The sequence below is a fragment of the Tyto alba genome, unplaced genomic scaffold, assembly GCF_018691265.1.
Source record: "Tyto alba isolate M040663 unplaced genomic scaffold, T.alba_DEE_v4.0 Super-Scaffold_21, whole genome shotgun sequence".
Classification (NCBI taxonomy): Eukaryota; Metazoa; Chordata; class Aves; order Strigiformes; family Tytonidae; genus Tyto; species Tyto alba.
The window spans coordinates 22,458,373-22,480,675 of NW_024881295.1; the positions used below are offsets into that span (position 1 = coordinate 22,458,373).

The 22,303-nt window shown below is 40.3% G+C and overlaps 1 protein-coding gene across 1 annotated transcript in view; it reads left to right on the plus strand.

Moving 5' to 3' along the window:
• The first annotated feature begins 396 nt into the window (after positions 1–396).
• Positions 397–22,303, plus strand: part of MYBPC1 (myosin binding protein C1) — a 79,247-nt gene continuing 57,340 nt past the window's right edge. The window contains 2 exon segments of the mRNA XM_042795338.1: positions 397–487; positions 21,655–21,687. Of these exon segments, the coding sequence (XP_042651272.1) occupies positions 463–487; positions 21,655–21,687 (58 nt within the window). The 5' untranslated portion in view covers positions 397–462.

Here is a 22,303-nt window from a genome sequence, read left to right on the forward strand (position 1 = left end):
CATCTATACTGATTTGTCCCTTTTATGTTGTAGGAGAAGGTGCAAATAGATACAATGCAGGAGGGTCTCTTTAGTACCACGGCAGTCACTTTTTCAACCCGTGTCTGCATGTTTCACAGAGACACAGAGAGCGAGCTGTGTGGCTGTATTTAGAAAGTTATAGATGTTCTCATCAGCCCCATGCAATGCAGCAGAGATTCCTTCCAAAAGCCAAGGGAGCAGAGGCTGCAGACAACAGATGTGAGAGGGGTTCCCATAACTGTCAATTTTCAAAGTGTTTGCATTGAAAAGAGAGGAGGTGCTATTTTGATTGATATTTCAGTCGCAGTATAAAAAGCAGAGGAATTCTTCTTACCCTCTGCTTGTCATACTGATCTTCATACTCTCTCAGCTGGACTTGGGGCTACTACTTACTGCATCTGAAAGGCTGAAACTCACTGGGAATAAAGAATTCTTGTAGCAATGCCGGAACCCACCAAGAAAGATGGTAAGCATAACAAATATTACCTGAACAATTCTTAATTACAGGAATAATCAGTACACACACACACACAAAACACCTTTAGACCATTTTGCATATTTCAGCAACAAATAATATCTAAGAGTGATAGTCATGTAACAACATTATATCATTACAGACAACTGATCCTTTTAAACTAAGAAATTACTTTCACATAGGGCTATAGCACAAAACTGTTTTGACCTCCAACTATTTTAGACAATGGCTTTGCAGAGATATTGAGAAATTACTTGATTGGGCAAGTGCTGTATTCACTTGTTAAAGACTGCAGGATTTTTGTAGTGGTAATTAGTAATTTCTCTATAGCTAAGACATCTAGACTCTGGAAAACAGGGAATAAGCATTTTTTGTGCTTTAAAAGGTCAGCAGGTTGATATATTTTCCATAAAGTTTTGTAAGTTACTGAATAAAAAGGATGTGTTCATGAAACAGTTTTAAGATTCTGATGAAAATACATTCTGTATGTCTATTGCACAAGTGAAGAAAGTAGTAAGTTTTTCTGTACAGGTCAAACTGGAATGATACATTTTGCCACGCTACAGAAATTAGTATTTTATGTTTCAGAAGGATAGTTAAAGGTAGCAATACTGGCCCCTTTTGTGGTACTATTAAGTTCATAGCAAAGAAAGTGAGTATGTAGTCTGCTACAAAGATAGAGAGTTGCCCACTGAAGTCTGCCCAAACAGGCGTAAGATGTTCTGGATGACAACTTTTTAAAAGCTAGCATTTATTTTTCACTATTTTGAAAAATTAAGCTAAATGACCTTCTTATATTTGCACTGCTTCTATAGCCCTTCTTTTACCTTTCAAATTTAGATATTTTGATAAAAATTTTCAATGATTATTGTTTAGACCTGACAACATATTTAGCTTCTGCAAAGCCATAAGTGTGCGAACTGTATATGCTTTGCAAGTGTTGGCAAACAAGAGGTATACAGACAGGCTCCCTGATGCATTCCAAGCACAAAACTGAGATTAATCTTGAAGATTATACTGTGGAAAGTATAGAAGTCATTAAAGAGCATTTATTTCCCATCAATTCTGAAAGATCTGATAGGCCCATGTGTGTAGTTTGAATGAACACACTTGATTTAACACTGACCTATCAGTACCATTTGATTTATTTCAAAAGTATTTTTGAAATAATTTCTGGGTTTGTGGAATGCAAGATCAGAGCAATTACCAGGAGCATTAGGCAGTTTCAGCACCTTGTTGGGTTGGGGGCATATGAAAACTAAATTTTTTGCACGACTGAGTCTTAAGCAAGTAGTGTTGACAGACCAACGCGATCATTTTACTTACTGGCCCTCCTTAGTGCTCGAGGACAATGATGGATGAAATATCCTTCTGAAAATAGCTACACCAAGTGCACGTATTAATACGGGAGCCTAATCCTCTGCATCAGACCTAGAGCCAAGCCCTTTCTAGAGTGTCTTACTTGTAATTCAAATGATTTACGCATGTATTAAGTGTCCTTTTTATTTGATCTGTTATTTGACTGGATATTACACAGTTTAATCAGAATGCATTCTGAAGCTGCCAACTTTAAAAAAAAAACAACACCTGAAATATCTCTGTACTTTGAAAAGATATGTGCCTTGATGAAAATTTGTTAGGATGTTCATGTTTCTAAAGGTTATTACTCTGTTTAAGACTAGGTTGTTTAAAAGGTGTTCTTACAATGCAGTGACTACAAATGCAGCTCCATGGTTGTGTTACAAAATAAATTTAGCAACTCTGAACAACATTATATTGACAGTGGAATAAATGTGATTTCTTATGAGTCATTATTCAGGAACTTAAAAAATATTGAAGCCTTCTGTCCTGATAGAGGTAGAGTTCCCAAGTATTAATGAGCTCTGGAAAAGTGATACACAGGTTGTAAGCTGGTTGTTCCTCATTGCACCCAGATTATTTGAAGCCAGTAGTTCAGGGTGACAACAGGTTTACCTTATTGTACTTAAGAGATTATCTGCTTCCTAAAGATTTATCATTGATCAAGAGCTCACCTGAGCTGGTGGCAGTATTTGTATAGTAAATAGAAGTACTAACTCTATTAGTGGCAGGAATATTCAGTACCAATAATAGCACAATACCACTGCTACTACTCGTACTAGATCCACCAGTAAGAATTCACAACCTCACTGTCCATCAAATGCCTGTTCTCAAGGTAATTTTCAAAGTGTGAAGGATTGAAGGTAATTACTTAATAAAGGTGAACCTTGGACTGACTACATTCTGGAAGATACCATGAGAAGGACTCTCTGAGAAACCTTTGGGGAACTTGTTGGCAGACTACAATAGAAAGCAGAGAAAAAAAAAAAAAAAATAGGCTTAGGGCTTCTGCATCACATGGGCACCTAAGCAGTTTTCTTCTGACATTTCCAAAATAAGCAATCTACACGAATGATCCCATATTCCTTATTCTCATAGGTCCTGTCAGTTAAAAACAGCACACACAGGAGCAAGCAGCTGAGAAATCAGAAACTGGCTAACACTTGAATGTTAAGAAAATCTCAGTTTTGCATTTTTTTGTCACTGCAGTCTCTGAAGTACATAGCTAGATTTTTTCAGAGGCAGTGCTGTAGCAAGCTCCTAGGCTTTTTTTCAGGCCAAATGCTCTTTGAGCTATTTTAAGATTATTAGATTACCAAAGTGAGAAATTTCCTGACTCGGTGAGAGTGTAGCCTCAGAGTGCTCTCAACAAATAGGAACACTAAATTAAACACACCCCTCAACTTAGAGAAGGTTGCTGGAGCACTTCAGCCTGATGGAATTTGTCACTGTAGAAAGAAGCTTCCATGACTAATGATTTAGGGCCTTTATAATACTCCTAAAAAGTTGAAGTCCTATATATTACATCAGCTGTGGATTCTTTGGAGTATATTGTCATGCTGTTGTAAGATAGCTTGTCTTAGCCCGTTCAAAATTTCATATTCGCAAGGTGAAGTTTACATCAATGGGTTAACTGATCCCAGTGGGTGACTAGGACAGGACTGTGATGCCAAAGAACCTTTACTAGGGCATTCAAATTTAACAGCCTTTAGTTTTACTGGTGACTAATAAAATAACCCTCCCTCGTATAATGACTTCCTGTTATTTATTGCAATCACACAGTCAATCTTTCCTCTCCCCCTTTTCCTTTAACCAATATTCATAATAAGAACTGCCCATTAATTAGGTGCCCTCTTAAACTGTCACAGGCCATGGCATTTGGATATGCTTTTGTAAAAGTGCCAAGTCTCTCAAGAGCAACGGTTTCAAACTATTTGTGGGCATCATCCCACAGGGACAGGTGCAGTCAGTCCGCAGTAGGCAGCTCTATAAATTTGCCTTATTTATTCTCCCCAACCTGGGAAATAACCCATGGCCATGAGTTAAGCAACCATTCCAAATTTTAAGCCAAAGCATTTATCAACTGCCTGCCAACTTCATTTTCTAAGGGTTTGCAAGCCCTGCTTGAATACTGCCTGGAGCATCCACATACTGGCAAGGAATCAAAATTAAAAATCAGTGTGCCTACTTTAGACAGTGTTTTAGTAAAACTTTTTTTGATCTATAAACAGCAGAGGTGTAAAAGTTGTGAACAAAACTATGTGCATATGTTGTCTGTTAGAAGGACAACCTCTAAAACTTGCAGCAATTTGTGAAAGGAGGTAAACAGACGTATCAGTAGAGACTGCTCTGGAGATACGGTAACACTGTTCTCTCTGAAGAAGCCCAGTTGAAACAGCCTTTAATTCTATTGGCTTTTAATCATGACTGGTTTTGTTTCATTGCATGATTCTTCTATAATTATATTTGCATTATTTTAATAATATTTAAAACAATACCACAGTCTGGTGTATCAAGATAATAGGCACTGTCAAACAAGTCAGCTAGTCATATAAATCATACAAGGAGACATGCAGAGCAGCATTCCAGTGGGAAATTAATCTCAGTATCAAGGTTGGGTAAGAGTTAATTAAAGTAAGATTTCTTTTCATATCATGTTTTCAAGGCTAGACAATTTTTCAGCGGTGAAAAATAAGTTAGATGGAAATTCTGCTTCAGTATACAGATTTGTCTGTGTCAAAATTTGAGAACCCAGTATGTGAACATTGTGTAACATTGCTTAGTGCTTTCCATGCAGAAGACTGGACCTGTATAATCGTTTTATTATGGCACCAAACTGGGTAGTGCAGCTGCTGCTGTCCTTGCTGCAGAGATACATGCTTCACTGAGGCAAAAGGAAAGCATACAGACATCCACCTTCTGCCATCATCACTGCCCCTCTGCAGGACTGACTGTAAAATGCATTCCCATTATTTCTAACTACCTTCGGTCTTGGAGCCACACCACACTCAAAGTCAGGCCTATATATATAATTTACAAGCACTGTACTGAAGTTATAGGTAAATGAGCTTGGGAGGATTCGAGAAGGTGCAAAACCTAACTCCTTATCTTATTTTCTCTCTCAGTTGTTTAGAAAGCTTCTCTTCATCACCTCTAGCTAATGCATTCAAAGCCCTCACAAAAGGAAAGCCTAATTGTGGCGATTAGATCCATTAGGGTAGGCCCACTCCCACCCTGAGCCCGGCAGAGCAGCGTCCTCCTGCCCAAATCTTGTTGCACAATGGGAACTGAGTTGTTCTTAGACTGTCTTTGCCCTCCTATTGCTAATTTCTAAGTGCTGCTCCCACGCTTCCTCCTGAGATACCAGAACATCTCAGATTTATTCTTTGACCTTCTGCCTCCGCAGCTCCTAAACTTAAGACTACTTTTCCAGTCAGATTAATTCTATTGAAAAAGTCCTACACCGGCAAATAACAATCCCCAAACTTGATTTATTTTGGAGTTTTTATGGTTTGTTTTATTATGGTGTAAACTGATGGAACTACACTGATTTATTTTTTTTATTCTTATACAATGCACTGATTTTATTTTAATAGTAGTGTAGGAGGATAATGCAAGATTGATCCAGCTTACTGTTGTTCTTACTTTAGTAGAAAAGCTTGTCCACCCTGTGCAAAAAGCAGTGCATATATGCACAGGGAAAATATTTAATATTGTCACACTAAAATAAAAAGCTCATTGGTCTGAAGAGGAAAGCAGGGAATGGCCTTTCAGCAGAGCAGAGGGTGCTTTGTACTCGGCAAAACTGAAATTAGCAAATGCTGCCTTTGTGCCTCCCTATGCTGCACCTGTTGGGAAGATAAATAAAGGACTGCCCAGTTCTTTCCCCTCATACCTCCTAAATATATCACTTTAAGAGAGCTTAAAAAAAAACAAACAAAAAAAAACACAAAAACCCAAACAAACAACAAAAAAACCCAACCATGCTACAGTACCCTTCTGTTCCATGAAAAATGGTATGAGGTTTTTCATATTGGCTCCAGACATCTACCAAACGAGATGGGAAGGTCTGTGGTCACATAGTAAAAAAATAGCAGAGAGATATGGGGAGACTTCAGTTATCAAAACATTGTAGCTGCCACACACATTAATGGTCCTTGGAAAATACACTGTACAACATATTTCACGTTTCATGAGGGTTCCTTGAAGTGGAAGAGCAAATCAAATTTGAAAATAAATTACCTGGGGAAATTTCCCTTGGGATAGGGTCAAACACTAGACTCACCACTCGGGAAAAATGCAGAGATTCCACTTAGAGGTCCTAATTTAATAATTGCTCTAGAGTGAGGGAAGAAAAAGTTGTTCTCATCCAGACACGGATTGGCTTTGCGCTGACTGTAAAAGTCTGTAAAATAAAGGAGAAGGCAACTGGATAGGATCATTAACTTCAGTTGTAACTAGAGTTCTCTGAGTCCCGCTGCAGCTTTGTCTGTTGAGCCTGAGGAACAGCCCCTTCTCTCCCCATCCAGCCCTCTCTCCCTGCTCTCAGTCACAACTGAAATGCTACTCCTGGACACTCCAAAAAATGTTTCTTTTTTTCACTGCTGTTAGGGAACCAATATTTGAAACCATTTTTTTCCCATCTTTCACTAGAGGATTTTGATGCACTTTATGACCACCGGGAGATTTTATTCTTTTGCTCTGAAGAGTTGTTGGTGTTTCAGGAGTTAGGGAAGGGAGGACTGATCTGACACGAACGTCCATGTTAGTTCACTGAAAGTTCTGATAAGTCTGCAACCGCACAAAGATCCCAACGGTCTTTACGCTGCCCCAGAAGATCTCTGGGTTAGGAACCGGACACCCGGATGGAAGCATGTGCAAGTGAACTGGGCGTCCCCGTTCCCACCGGAGTCGCTGACACCAGGTCAGCGCAGGCAGTGAAGCCCAGCCCGCTGCTCGCTGACCAGCCAGCAGTTGCCCAAACATAGGTCCCCACTGCCATATGAGACGCCCTGGGGTACACAGAATGTCCATTCTGGGCTGGCAGAGATGACTCAGGACCTACGGGAGATCTGCAGTGCCCTTGAGTAACAGCTAGAAACCAGAGGGTGTGCTACACCATCTGAAGGTCGCTGTACACCTTTGTTTAAGAAAATTGATGGAGCCATAAACAGATATTTAATGGTAAAATAAAAACCAAATTCCACTGATTACAATGGTAGCTTGGACTCCTAGCTCACATCACAGACACATTCATGTGTTTCCTTTTTTTCTGAGGACCTTAACAATAAGGCTGCAGAGTTATATGTAATTTGTTCAGTTAGTGTTTAAGGATTTTCTGCAATGGTTAGTTTTGTAAGAAGACAATGCGAGTGTTGTGCTCCAGCATTATTTGCATGTGATACTCAGATGTTCTCCCTCAAGAAAGGAGGGAGTACGTCCCTCATTTGGGCCCAGATTCCCTTGAGCAGAGAAGACTGCACCTTTCTGTAATCTGCTGGATTCACCAATAAAAAAGAAAAGGTACTACTGCCATTTTTTTGTTAATTGGGACGTTCAGATGGCTCTACTTGTTTTATTTTTGTTAAGGAGTCGATATATTTTATTTAATGGCTGAGTGTTTACATTAACTCAGAAGTTAAATTTCTTTTTTTGCATCAATGAGAGGAAACAGAAAGTTGTGTTCCTGTTTAAATCAATACTAATTCCTCTTCCTTTCTACTCTAGCTTACTCTGACATCCTTCAACAACTTTATGCTGTTAGATGCATGACTCATTACATCAAGGACGTTTGTAACTATGAGTAACAAGCATATTTTATGTTAAATACTAAAGCATTTCTGAATATTCTATACTGTGTTCAACAAAACACATGTAGATTTGGGAAACTCCATGAATTCCTATTTCTGGAATTTACTCTCCCTAATTTGTCAGGTGTGGTTTTAGCTCCTAGAGCTCTCTGAACTAACAGGTTGTTCAGCCAAGATGAAGATCCTTGCAGAAGAGAAAGAATTAGAGTCAAAATCTCGTTCTGTGTCCAACCAGATTTTACGTCCTAGGAAGACATTCTAGCAAGGATGTTTTGGCAAACGCTTCAGTCAACCTTCACTGCTTCCTGAGATGCTGTAGGGACAGAAAGTTACTTTGAATTCAAGAAGTATGAAGCAAGATTTCTGCTCAGAGACATCTCAGAACCCTAAAAAATGCAGCATTCACAAAATAGAGTGGTTCCTCTCTGGCTTCCCTCCCCCATTACCTATGTTTGTATTGCTAGTGGGATCTCCCCAGAGCAGTCAGTGGGACTGCAGGATATCTTACATCCACACATCTTAGAACTGCCTCTTCCAAAGAAGACCAATCCCACCCACAACGCTCTACTGCTTGACCAAGTGTCTTGATGTCTATTTTCTGTTCAAAGTGCCAAGTGGTCTCTGCTGCAGTTAGCTGTGGTGGTGTTAGATGTCATAATATTGAGATGTTGCATGCCCTGCTCTCTGGTAGTGCTAGATGGGGGTTAATTCAGGACATTAGGCCTCCTGGAGTAGCATTGAAGAAAGTCAAATATAGCACAGTCTTAGAAAAGTTCCGACATTCCAAAAAATTTACCATCCTAAAAATTGGCTCATGGCCTTCCTTGGAGTAAAGTTGTTTGTTTCGGGAAAGATCCCCTGAGTATGACAGCTTGCAAGTCGGTCAGTGCATGTGACTTCCACGCGGTGCCGAGAGCTGCAGTACAGGGGCGTGGGAGCACGGCTGGGTGACTCAGTCCACAGTGTGGAGCCTCCATTGTCCCATCTCCCTGTTCCCCAAAATGTACAGACACTGCAGCAAGGGAGTCCTGCCACATCATGCGGCAGTGGAACATGTTCAAGAGAGCCACTGCCCTCCCTCCCCTGGAGATTAGGAAATAGTTCTTACATAATGTGTTACCCCCTGGCCCTATGACTAGTTGAAAATAGCATGTGATCTACTTCTTAGGTCAGTTGTCCTTATATGTGATGGCTCTAGCAAGACATTTTGATCAGGTGATTATTACAGAAAGCTCCATTCTAATTTAATTCTCCACAGGATCAAGGGGTGGTTTTAGTGAGCATCTGAAAGCGTTGCTCAGTAGCACCATGATGCTTCCTGAGAGGGATCTGTATTAAAATACACGCTCATCACAACTTTGCAGGCTCAGTATAACTTCCTAATTTTGGTCATAATTGCCAAGAGTAAGTTGCAGTCAGACACAGATGAAGATTCCCTTTTCATACAGATTTCTGTTTACAAATCTTAGTTCTGTGTGCATAGACATAGATTGCAGGCACATTTGCTCCACTTCATGTTATTTAACTGACTGTGTGGAGCACGTTAGGTAGAGGCTGAGCAAACACAACTCACAAGCCAGCTCAAATAGTACTTTTTTTTCTCAAAGGGGAGCCCTGTTTTGCTCAGTCAGCGTGCAAACCCAGTCCAAAAGCCCATTCTACATTTTGTCTTCTCTCAAAACCCTGAAGTTCTAATGAATTTAAACTGAATACAGATGCAGCTAAAACTGAAAGAGACCCCAAATGAAAAGCTTATTGGTTCAGTTGATGGGATAGGTCTTACTCCTTGGTACTCCAGTGTGCTAATGGACTAGAAAGATCAGTAAGACATAGTTGTTGAACAGTTGCAGAATTCCAACCTTTAGGTATTTTTGTGTTCATTTTCATAACTTTCTGCCACAAGATCTCTTCTGTGCAAGAGAAATGCATGAATTATGGCCCTTAGGGCCAGTTCCAACTGTTCTAGAAGGAAGAAAAGCTTCCTCTTGCTAGTCTGAGATATTTGTGCTAGTCTGGTAGGGCCTTTCACTGTTTTCTGACCTGAAATCAAGCATTTCAAACCATTTGCACATCTAAATATACACAGCATTGCATTTTTGTCCTTTTTCAACAGCTTTATTAGTTTCCAGTACCACTGAAGCTTTGTTCCTAGCAAAAGTTAAAGAAAACACGTATCCCTGGTGAAGTGGAGAATATCTGTGGCTAGAGATATCTAGGAACAGTCACATGAGAAATGCCATGAAGATGGAGTAATTCATTGATGAATAGCTCCTGGGTCTCGTGCTGTGACAGTCACTAGATAGACATAAACATACACACACTGTAGCACATTTGGTATCTTCTGTTTTTATAAGAACATAGTATCTAGGCCAAAAACCTTATTTTAGACCCAAAGAGGAGTGTAATAGCAATGGAGGCTGTGGCTGATACTCCTCCACAGATGCAGACTTCAGTGAAGGCACAGAGGGTCAGATGCCTGATGACATTTTTTCCATGGCATTCCCTCCAGCCTTACTAATCTTTCATCTAAGCTTTCCTTAGCCCTATTTTTAAAGGGGAAATCTGACCTCTGTCCTCTGCCCCTTTTTCTTTGCCCTTGTTTTGCATTTCCATGTTTTGCAATGAAGGTTGCTCTCTTATCCAACAGGTTTTTTAGCTGGAGAGAAAGTATATTCAGTGAGCTGTGACTCCCAATAGCATCTCAAATGTATTTTGCTGTCATGGTTTGCAAGAGCTTTCTTTTATACATATCACTTACTGATTTACTGATACAAACCCCCACAGTTTGTCTGCAAACATCCTGCTGTGTTGTTTTCCCTAAAGGCAAAGTTAAGTGCTTTTTTTTTTTAAAGTGAAGGCTTAAAATCCTCACAGTTACTTTCACTGATACAAAATGAGATCAAGAAGTAGAAAATGTAACAGTATTAACACAGAGGGGTGTATGTAATTTTGTATGCCTAACACCCACAAAAGGACATATGTAACTTTCATGTACATAAATATTGCTGCATGATTCACCAAAGATTTGCCTAGTGCCATACGTCTCTGGGACCTTAGATCTCCTAAATTTTTAGTTACAGAAAAAGTCCTTTCTCTCCACATATGCAAAACAGTCCTAAAGATTTTTCAATACAATGCTGAATTCCAGGCATCTGAGCAGCAATAAATATTTATATGCAAACAAGCTGACAAAAAAAGAAAACTCCCAAAGTCACTACACAGAATTCCCATTAAATGAGTAAGTTTCTGAGTTTTAGGGTAACTTCTGATTCTTTCAGTGTTTGATATCAGCAATACTGCAGGTCTGATACAAAGTTTTCCTACATTGCCAGTTATGTTTTGGGTTTTTTAAATGCTTCTCCAGACTTAATCACAAATCATCTTTGGTTGGCATGTACTGGAACATCAGCACTCACAAAAAGTAGTAGCTCCCGAATTTCGTAGCCCATAAATATGATTTTACCCTTCGTAAACTAAGAAAGTGGATGCTACTACCCCCTTTTCATCCTGAGTGGGTTATTTTCCACAAGCCTGATGAGGGAAATTTAGCACTGGGTAAAAAATTCAGGTTGACGTAAGCAATAGGTTATTAGTGATCAGCTCCTTGAAGCTGTCTGTGATCACCTGGGCAGGCGCCTGACAGCCCTGGCAGGGTTCCCTGTCACAATCCCGTTCTGTAAGGCATTGTCCCTCCAGAGGAGGCTGAGTACTGGAGCGCAGATGACAGGAGAATGCTCTTATCTGAAGGAAGGCTGAGAAGGCTCTTCCTTCTTGAAAAGATCACAGAGTATCAGATTATCTGTCACCCACTGTCAAATAGACTTGAAGCAAATGCTTTTCTTATTTGGTGTTTGGACACAGTCATGACAGTGTTTAGACACAGTTGTAGTACATATTACCTTGACAAAGAGCTGATAACAAGCTCATAAATTCAGTCCTGGGGAAATCTCAACATATGAATGTTTGGTTTTACCATGACTATCAAATAAATGTTGACATTTCAAAAACCGTGGAATGGGAATAGCAGCAGGTTTTAATTTTAAATTGTTTAAATGTTTTAGTCTGAAATTTGGTTAAAATGAAACCTATCAGCACGTCTCAAATGCTTCCTTGTCATTTGCTGAAATAAGTTAGATTGCATGTATTCACATTACCAAAGCTTTATGCTGAAGCCCACATTTCCCCCTAGGAGTCAAACTGCCGAAGTGGAACGATTTCCTACTGTCTGCACATGCCCACGTGTCTCTCAGGACTAACCTGAATGCACTGAACAGCAGGAGACACAGTCCCTGTGGAACTCACTCCAGTTATGCAGAGCATCAGGTCCATAATGCGATTTCCATAAAACAATACTGCAAAGGTTTTCCTTGATTCAGTGTGAAATATTTCAGGATAGTTCACCAAAACAACAGTGTTGTGATTTGGGTTGAGCAAAAGTGAATATCTTTTTCTAAATTAGGAAAATGCTTCTTGAGCTGATTTGAAAATTAACTGGACAACCTCAAAGAAAGTTCTTTACTGGTTAAGTACTCATCTCTTGAAATAACTGCCCTTTCAACTTTATTGCTGACTTTTATCCTATAATTAGAAGTGCAACTGTCATTGAAAATATATTGTTAAATTTGAGGAATGAATTACTGTCATTCCTGAGCAGCAGTTCTTTGTTTTATGAAGGTTTTAATCCAATAAACTGGTCCACTTTATTATGTTTTGTAGCTTTCAGAAAGGAAGTTGGCATTACTCAATGTACTGCTATCTCCGGTATCATATTGTGGTGTATTTTGCTTTCATTTTTCCTCAGGGAATCTCTTGAACAAAATGAAAATATTTGCTACCAGAGAAAATTTTTTAACAAATTATTGCAAGGAAGGGTAGAAAACTGAAAATAAATACTACCTATTTCCATATTTTTTTACGTGGGATCAAACTTTTCTGATGTGCGAATTAATTGATTTCAGTAAATACATAATGAAGATTAGTTAGCTTTAGGTTAGTTAAAAGAAGAATTTCACCTGGCTGAGATAGGAGTCATTTTGAAAGCTTGATTTCTCATTAGCACCTGCTGCCAAAAAACCGACACTATTATTTTACAGGCAATTTAAGACATTAAAAGTGTGTTGCAGCATTTAATCAATCTCTGAAAGTGCGAGCTGCGCGGCGCGGGAACAGTTTGTGTTTACACGGGAAAGGCGGCGCGACTCCGGAGCGCTGGAGCCGGCAAAACCTGGCTGAGCGGCGGCGTGCCGTGTCCCCGCAAATGCTAAAAGCCAGGTCGTTGGATTTTTGACCTGTGAGCCGGGTGGCCCGTTTTTAACCTGACGACAGGAGCCAGAGGTGCCCGGGCTCCGGCAACCCCGAGCCGAGCCGGGCGGCCGCGGGGGGGGCACGGGCAGCGCCGTGAGCCCCGAGCGCCCCTTACAGCCGATACCGAATACAACAGACCCTGTGACAGACAGACAGACCGACCCGGTGACAGAGAGACCCTGTGACAGACAGACAGACCCTGTAACGACAGACCCGGTGACAGAGAGACCCTGTAACGACAGACAGACCCTGTAACAACAGTCCCTGTGACAGACAGACCCTGTAACGACAGACCTGGTGACAGAGAGACCCTGTAACGACAGACAGACCCTGTGACAGAGAGACCCTGTAACGACAGACTGACCACCGCAGGTGGGACGGGGCGGCTGAACCTGCCCCCACACACCCCCGTGGGACCAACCCCCTTTTTAACATGAACCGTGGGGGAAAAAAAAAAAAAAAAGCAAACAAACCAACGAAAAGGCAGAGTGAATACTCGCAGCTGAACTGTGGTACAGCGCGAGTGATTCTGCAGCGCTCCCAGCACACCTAAAGCCCTTTTATTTTTTAATACAGCAGGCGACAGAAATCTGTGCTGAGACGAAGCAGAGCTTGGGCTTTCAGGTGTGGGACTGTAGTGGTAAATCTCTGAGGCTGAGAAATCCAGATCAGGTACTTCAGGACTGTTTTATTGTTGGTTTTGCAATGTGAAAACGGGAGCGCTGCTGCTGGCCCCTAGACATAAGCACCCGTCTGGCTGGCAGTGCTCGCCCAGCCGCTCGCCTCCTTCCCCTGTTTGCCGGGGCAGAACCGCGCAGGGCACCAGGTGCAGCATCACTGAAGAGCAGCTCAGATGGCTGAGAACAGGCAGGTGAGGGATACAGAAGTTCAAGTGTAGGGAGTCATTTCCGACTTACCTTGAATTGGTGGTATATAAACTGAGGTGGTGCCATAATACAGGCAAGTTTGAGACTTTCTATCGTCGAGCTGCCATCGGCAGGAAGAAGCTGACTCTGGGCGGAATTTCCACAGTTTTCACTCTGCAAATATTACGAGGAAAATTCCTACCAAAAATGTTTTCAGTGACGTTTGGGATTGCATACACCTCATTTCATAACAATTTTTGCAATGACCATTCAAAATAAAATGGTTTTATTTCCAAAAATTGAAATAAAACTTAACACCTCAAGATGTGGAATAAAAAATAAATCAATATACCCACAAACAGATTCAGGCCTGGAGAATTTTTCAATGGCTTTGCAGGTGCAGCTGTGCTGACAAAGCTGTCTCATAAAGCTACAGTTATGATGGCAAACTGAATTACCTTATCAGCACAAGTCACTTTGGTAGACACTAAAGCGCATTTTAGCAAAATCTGTTTGCCATATAGATGGTTTAACAAGCAAAACTTTGCCTAGAAGATTTTGCAAGATAGATAACATCACAAAATTTCAGTTTGGGAAGTTAAAAACAGTAACGTATTTTTTTAAAAAAAATAGATTAAGTTAGAAAACTGCAATTGTGAAAAGCTCAATGGAAAATATTTGGTCAAAAAATTTCAACTAAGTATGGCCCTCAAATTGTAGTCTAGAGCTAGTCTGTGATCTGTGAGATACAAGCATGATTACACTTTTATGTCTTAGATGCATAAGTGCTCAGGAACTAACTTTTATGGATTAATTTATTTGACAAAGTAAGAGAAATAAGATCCAATGAAAATACAAATGGAATGTAATTACTCCATGTTGGTGCCTTGTGGGCTGAGTAGGTTAAAAATGCCTGGGAACTTGATAACTAGACTGAAGCCACCAACTTCAGCTTTATTTATCTATTTTAAATACTGTCAACACTTGGCAGCCTTCTAGCTCCCAGTTACAGTATATATGCAATTTCAAGACTGCCAGGGAAGTCTTGCACCATCTGATGAGGGTGCTGACTGCTGATGGCTGCCTCCTACCTACCAGAAATTAAATATGGGGGGTTTAATGCATGGATGATGTAATCCTTTACTGGACAGTCTACTTGCACAAATTTAGGAGAATATAGATATGTAAACACACATTTTATTAAAGAAATCACTTTTGTTCAAGGTCATGGTTACAGTGTTCTTTAGAGATTAATTCCTGTATGAAAACAAAGTTCTCAAAAGAAATGAGAAAGATTTGAAAGTTTGCATATGATCAGATTTGATTTATTAGCATCATTTTAGAAAAATGAGAACTGCAAGGAAAGCACACTAAACAAGCAATGGTTGCTTTATGCACTTCCATAATTATGGATGACAATGAAAACAAAATCTGGACTCACCAATTGCACTGCAGCTCCTCAAGTGGATCTATAAACTATTTCTTTGGTGTCTAATCCATTCCACAGAATTCACTGTTACTAGGCTTTTGTTCCAACTGTTCATTCAGTTTTTCAGTCCTTAAATCAGGGAACATTCTACATTTATCATACAATAACTTGATCAGAACCTGCGGCCCATAAATTTCTTTATAATTGGAAGTATTTAGATTATTCCTGAAACAGAAGTATTGTAGGTGAGATTATATCCTGGGACTAATTTGGTTTTGTTTTTCTCCTACAAGCTGAAATTCACTAGGAATGGTTTTGAATTTTAATCATATGCAAAACTAAATTTTAAAGCAAACTCTATTAAGTTTATTTCTTCTCCAATCCCTACCTGAAGATACATTACTAGATTATGATGTTTTTAATTGCTGGAATATAAAAATAATTTCAGCTTCAGTGAATAGGCTGATTTGTTCACTTCGTTGCAGTAAGGGACAGGATTTAACCTCAGGTTGCTGTATAACCAGGAACAGCTAAAACAGGCAGTCTCATCTGTGTCCACCATCACTACAAGTGGAAAGAGAAAATAGAAATACATTAACAAATGTATGAGTCTGGCTCCATCACACTGTTGACCGCAATAGTAGTCATCTCAACAGCCACCGTGTATTCACTTCAGTCCTTTAGAATGACTTGCTCCCAGGACGTAGGACTGAAGTTTATTTAAAATAGCTTCTGCAGCGTTATATAGAAAATGTCCGTGGATATTCATAAAAAAGGTAATTATTTCATCTGATATTATAGTTTCTTGCTTCCACTCAGATTGGGAACTGTCTGGAAGTTGCATGCAAATCAGATTATTTCTCAGTGGAGAACTGAGACTCATGAGACAGCGCTCAGACCCTGTCCGTATGACTATGCGCAGGTTTTGCAGATGCCGAGTATTCCACTCTTTATTGATAAGAGTAGTATTTACTTCAATTTAAGTCCAACTGAATGCATTAAGAGTGCATTTATTGATTACAAATGACTTTGAATCAAGCCCTCTGTTTCCCATCTCATTTAATCTGAGGTCTGCTGACAGTATTGTTTCCCAAAGAAATGCTGATCACGCTCTGGTAATCTCCATAGTTTGTTGAGCAAGTTTCTGTCTTCCAAAGGATTAGGCTATGGCTTTTAGTCACATTACTGATGCCACTGTGACTCTGTACTGGCCTGGGTGAAGTGACCCATAAAAAATGTTCAAGCCATTTTGAGCCATTTCTCTTCTTCAGAACGCTTCTTTTTTTTCAGGGACGATAGGTAACACTGAAAGGAAGAAGCTTTACTGCTTTTCTCTGCTGATGATCTGGCCATGAGGCCTCCCAGGCAACTGTTCCACATCCCCTGTCCTTCTCTGCCCACCTATTTCAGTGGAGCATCTACCCCCGGAGGAAGCAGCCATGTGCCACAGCAGCACCTCTCGTGTCTTATAGAGGCTGCGTGCAGGGGACAATCCTTACACATGACAACTGCACAAGGGCTGGGGTGAGCCATGCTCTCTCCCCAAACTAACATTTTGTCTATTTTTGTCTGACCAGCAGAGTCAGCACTTTAGGAATGCCTACGTAATAGTTATATTTGTCTGATCCCTTGAGGCTATGTCTGCAAGCTTAATCCACCTACTTAAATTTGACACAAGTTGACAGGTCTTTGCAACAAAAAGCATTTAGTGACCATCCCTTGTGCTCTTTGACATATGAAAGTCACTTTAATATGCTGCTGTTACACAGAGAGATATCACACTTGTATCCATGATGATGCAGCTTGATGTCCTGGCTTCCCTTTCAGATAAATGGAAATAAGTCCTCTGGTCACACAGGGTGAGATCCTGAATCCCTTGACTGTTCAGACCCGAGTCTTTGCTGGGTTGTAACTGATCTTTATCTAACCGCAGGGAGAAATTAGTGCAGACTTTCCTCCCTCTTGTGAATGTTCCAGCCTGGTGATGGTGAAATGCTATCTTTAGACTTTGTGCAAGCCTTGATTTAATGCTCAAGGTCATTTCCTTCACCTAATGGGGGAAAAAAAAAAAAAAAAAAAAAAAACAAAACAAAAACCAAACAACACAATACTCATTTTCCAGCATCATTGAGAGTTCCTAAGTCTACCCAAAACAAACCTGGCCTTGACTGCAGAGTCACAAGATGAGAAGGGTTATCCAGCCAGACCTCTTTCCCACTACGCTTGCTGATAACCTGTAGCTCTCTAATGGTCTGAACTGCAAGTCTCCAGAATACTTTCCTCCCAGCACAGTAGTATAGTAGGACCTGGAGACTGTTTTAGAACCAGAAGCATGCCTCATTATGTTTACACTCCAATGTGAAAATTAATATATATGATGTCAGGCAGTTTCTATGCTTGTTGCTGTCACAGAAGCCAGTGGAAGTGGGAATTCAGAGCCCTTGAAAACTGGCCACCACACGTAAGAACCCTGTCAGTTCCTTGCCAAAGCTTCTTGTGGTTATTGCAGGTCAGATGTCAGTGCAGCCAGACCTAAAATGGAATTGAAATTTTAAATAACTGTAGTCCCAATTTAACATGGTTCTTGAGCATTTCCATAACTTTATCACATGGGTAATCTCATATAACTTTTTGAAGCTTAGTTATCTATATGCATAGCAAGAGATTTTAAGTCTTATTTTATCTGAAAAACCGAGCATAGTAAATGTGGAACAGTGATGGAAAATTGTTGGTAATGGGTCAAGTTGCATCTCCTGCTGGTTTTCAGGAGTATATGTGTGCATGTATAATTATAAATCACAAATAAAAATGTCTTGGCTCTAAGCACTCATATCCTATGTCAAACTGGATCCTGAACGCATCTCATGACATGGCTGAGGCATTAAAACATTTCTGGAGATGTTATCTAAGTGACAGTTGTGCTTTCACTTTATTTGCAAACTACACTTTTTAATATACTATTCTTTCTGAGTAGCCATGTAGAAAGGACTGCTAAGTTAATTCCTTTTCTTGCTGTGGAATTATATATAGCCAGCTGCTTTACAAGCTTCACAACGAACGAATAACCCAGGGTCTGTGTTTAGCACACCACCACCCACTGAAATACGACATTCCTGGCTTCTTAAATAAAGAACTGCAAAGAAGAGACCATTACCTTTTGTCTTAGAAACCGTGAGGCCAAAGTTAACTTTGGTTGCTTAGCAGAAGGCCCAGCTGATGTTATGGTATCAATCCAGTGGTAACTGGACCTTCGGCAGCCTCCTTCCCCTGTAGCCCAAGAGGCATCGTTATAACCCGGTGAAGAACACTTCTCCCAAGGGGCTGAGGAGCTCATGCTGGCGGCAACACGTTCTCCACCGCCTGCCCCCTCAATGCCTCGACAGAGCACCGTATTAGGCAACGGGGCTGTCGGGAACGGCATCTGGGGACCCCAGCGAGAATGCCGCCCGGGGAAGGAGCCCAGCAGTAAGCTGCTGGTCGGGCGCACAGAGTCCTTTCCTGGCTGGCAGGTCTGTCTCAGAGGTCAGCCAGAGAAGGCTAGCATTCTTCGGGGAGGTAGAAACTACTCGGTGCTATTAATGGGGTTTTTTCCTGGCTGTCCTCAGGAATGGAATTGCAAGCCAAGCACGACCATGAAAGGGGTCGCACATGGTCAGAAGATTATGTTGAAGTATCTCCCGTGTCTCTTTCGCTCCCAGTGCCCGGAACTCTCCCCGTTCCTTTTTCTTTCTCACGCCATAATTCAGGTCTCCCCCTGAGCTCAGTTCTTGCATCATTTTTCCTAGCTATAGCCCAAACAGCCTTGAATTATGGTTTAGGAAAGAAACTACTGACTTCTTGGTCTGGCTTCAGTCGTCGTCCAGTCACAGATTTGCCGAATAGCTGAGGTTGCAAAGGACCCCTGGAGAGCGTTTAGTCCAAGCTTCCTGCTAGGAACAGAGTCAGCTAGAGTAGGTTGCCCATGACATTGTTCGTGCTTTGAATATCTCCTTGTATGTCTGCATATATGAGATGAAGTTCAGACCATAATAGCAGTGTTTCAGGTCTGGTCTGTGCTGTAGAGTTTGGTTAACATCTGTGCCTACTGACATGTAAAATAGGACTGGAAATATGTGTGATTTCTGACCAACACTACTGTGTGATGAAGCTGTGAAAAACCTTTCCAAATTAAAGAAAAACTCAAGGCAAGTCCCTTAAAAACCTTATAACCCTTTCATCTGAGACTGGAAATTGCTTAGTTTGGTGAGCTTTTGTTTATAAGTTTCTGGCTCTTGCTAGTGAGCCAGGGAGAATTTTCTAAATCAGTGTTCGTAAGAATACTCCCTGTTTCTAGCTATTAAATTTCAAAAAGCCAGGTATACAGTCAATATTTTTCTGCTATTACTTTTCCATGCAAGAAACAGACTTCCATGCCACAGAGGTGCTATTTTATTCTCAGTGGAAGCTGTGAGAAATGTCATGGTAGTAAAGGGATATGTTTCAAAATGTACTTTTTGTGGTGTGATTTTCACATTTTCATATGAAAAATGTAAGTATTTTCCTAGGCCATAATGCAAAACTTAGTATGTTAGTAATTAGACCAGAAAAAATAAATTGCTATGAACCTAAGTAAAGCTATTTTATTATTATCAGACCCTGTGTCTGTTGGCTTTTAATATACATTCTCCCTTTATATTCCATATGATGGGTGCTGTGACCAGAACATACAGCACTGAGCTCTTCCCTTTCACAACTGATTCTCTTTGAACCTTCTACAAGGATTTGCTATAGCATCCACACATGTGGCTGGAAGTTCCTAGACCATATCAAATTCACACACTTAGCTTAAAATTATATTTGTACTAAAGGTATTCCTCCTTTTTAAACATTAAATGGATTTGTTAAGAATTGGAAGTATGTTTTAGTTATATTTAGACCTGAGTGCAAAGGAATAGCCTTACCAGGATTTCTATCTGACGGAAGTTGAAACTTTATTTCCTGAATATGACCTGAGGTAGGATCCTGAAGATTAATACCCATTACATGACAAAGGTTAGTAGGAGCCATCTACTGTTACAGTTAAGGATTTCAGCCTTTTTTATCTTTGCTTGTTGCAAGTAGTTGAAGTCAATGCACTATCTCCAATAAATATTACTATTTTCAACCAGTCTGGAGTCCTAAGGCTTTTACAGGTTGAATATAAGTTTCCTTTAACATTTTAAAAATAAATTTTATCTACTTAATTTGTTCTTATGTGTTTAGATCGGAGAACATGTCAGCCCAAAAGGATAACATTTAAATAGAATAAAAAACCTGGTTTCTGTATCACATATCTGAAAGGGAAGCAACTTCGATTTAAAACCATGACTGAAAGAAAGAAAAATCAAACATACTGCAGGTCCTATGGAGATCAGCTAAGCTGATTTTTTTACTTCCTTCTTGCACAGAACACTGAACTCTGGATCTAATGGTGTGGTGAAAATGAGAGATAGGTCTCTGAATTCTCTGCATGATCCTTCTATGTTAATGGAGCCATTACACTTCACAGTTGAAGTCATGTCAGTTAATGGGATGTTTGCTTAAACATAGGATCTCATCTAACAGAAGCATATTGATGTGGTAAATTATATATTTAAGCATAGGTTCAAGACCAATTGACTTAAGCAAATCAAACCCAAATTTGAAATTCAAGACGGATTCCATGGTATTTCAGAACTGTCCTAAACTGGAATTGTCAAAAGGTTCCGAAATATACTGGGGCCCACCTGTATAAATTGATATGAATACATGAAGGTACATGACTGCATGACAGGGAGAGACCTTACTGTTCTCTACAACTACCTGAGAGGAGGGTGTAGTGAAGTGTGTGCGGGTCTCTTCCCCCGGGTAACAAGTGGTAGGACAAGAGGAGATGGCCTCAAGTTGTGCCAGGGGTGGTTTGGATTGGATATTAGGAAAGAGTTCTTCACTGAAAGGGCTGTGGGGCATTGGGACAGGCTGCCCAGGGAAGCGGTTGGGTCACCATCCCTGGAGGGATTTGAAAGTCATGTAGATGTGGTGCTTAGGGACATGGGTTAGTGGTGGGCTTGGCAGTGCTGGGTTAACAGTTGGACTCGATGATCCTAAAGGTCTTTTCCAAACTAAACAATTCTATGATTCCAGGAGTATTGTATCTATCCAGACTGAACAAGTTCAGTACCCTGTCTTTACAGAGCGTAAGCTTTAGGCCTCTGACCGTGTCACTCTGAAGATTCCACATGTTGTATGTGTGAAAGCAAAAAACTTTAAGGACTATATTAAAATACTAACTGAGCCCAAACTCTGTTCAAATTCAACAAACATATACCAAATGTGTGAAAATATTTGCTTTTACTTGACACTCAATATCTGTCTTCTTTCCTTATTTTTCAGAGACTGAAGCTGAAAATGCACTACCACCTCCAGGTTAGTGTAAAAGATGCTAAGTTATGCTGTAATACTAACAATGGCTGCATGAGACTTGATACTGCATAGCCATAATATGATTTGTGTTCATTGTCCCTTTGAAAGTAAGAAGACAGCAGGAAAATTAAGAAAGCCTACCCAAAAAAAAAAGATATTCTTACTTCTCTTTGCCTGAATGTTGATTTTTCAGACTCAGTTTTTGTTTGTGAGAGACTCGTTTGCACAATGATGCAAATGTCCTTCAGGATACAGGAAAATGATGACTGCTTAAATTCTGTGGCTAAATTATGCTGTCTTCTTTGATGCTGAACAACATCTAGTTACCAAAATGCTCCCTTTGATTTCTCCTCGAAGGTACACCATGAGTAAAGTTGACAAAATTAAGCGTGGGATTTATTTCACCTAATTTTAGCCATCTGAAGATTAGGTATCTGTTGTTCAACAGTGTTCCACCTATAACCAGTGGAGAAGATCCTGGGTCATACATACTCATCCAATGGGCAGTTCCTGGATAACCTATCTAAAAGGTCACTGGTTGTCTATGTATGGGAAATTGCCCTGAGGAGTCTAGTTGCCTAGATTGGAGTGCGTGAATAACTTCCAGGAAGCCAAAGTT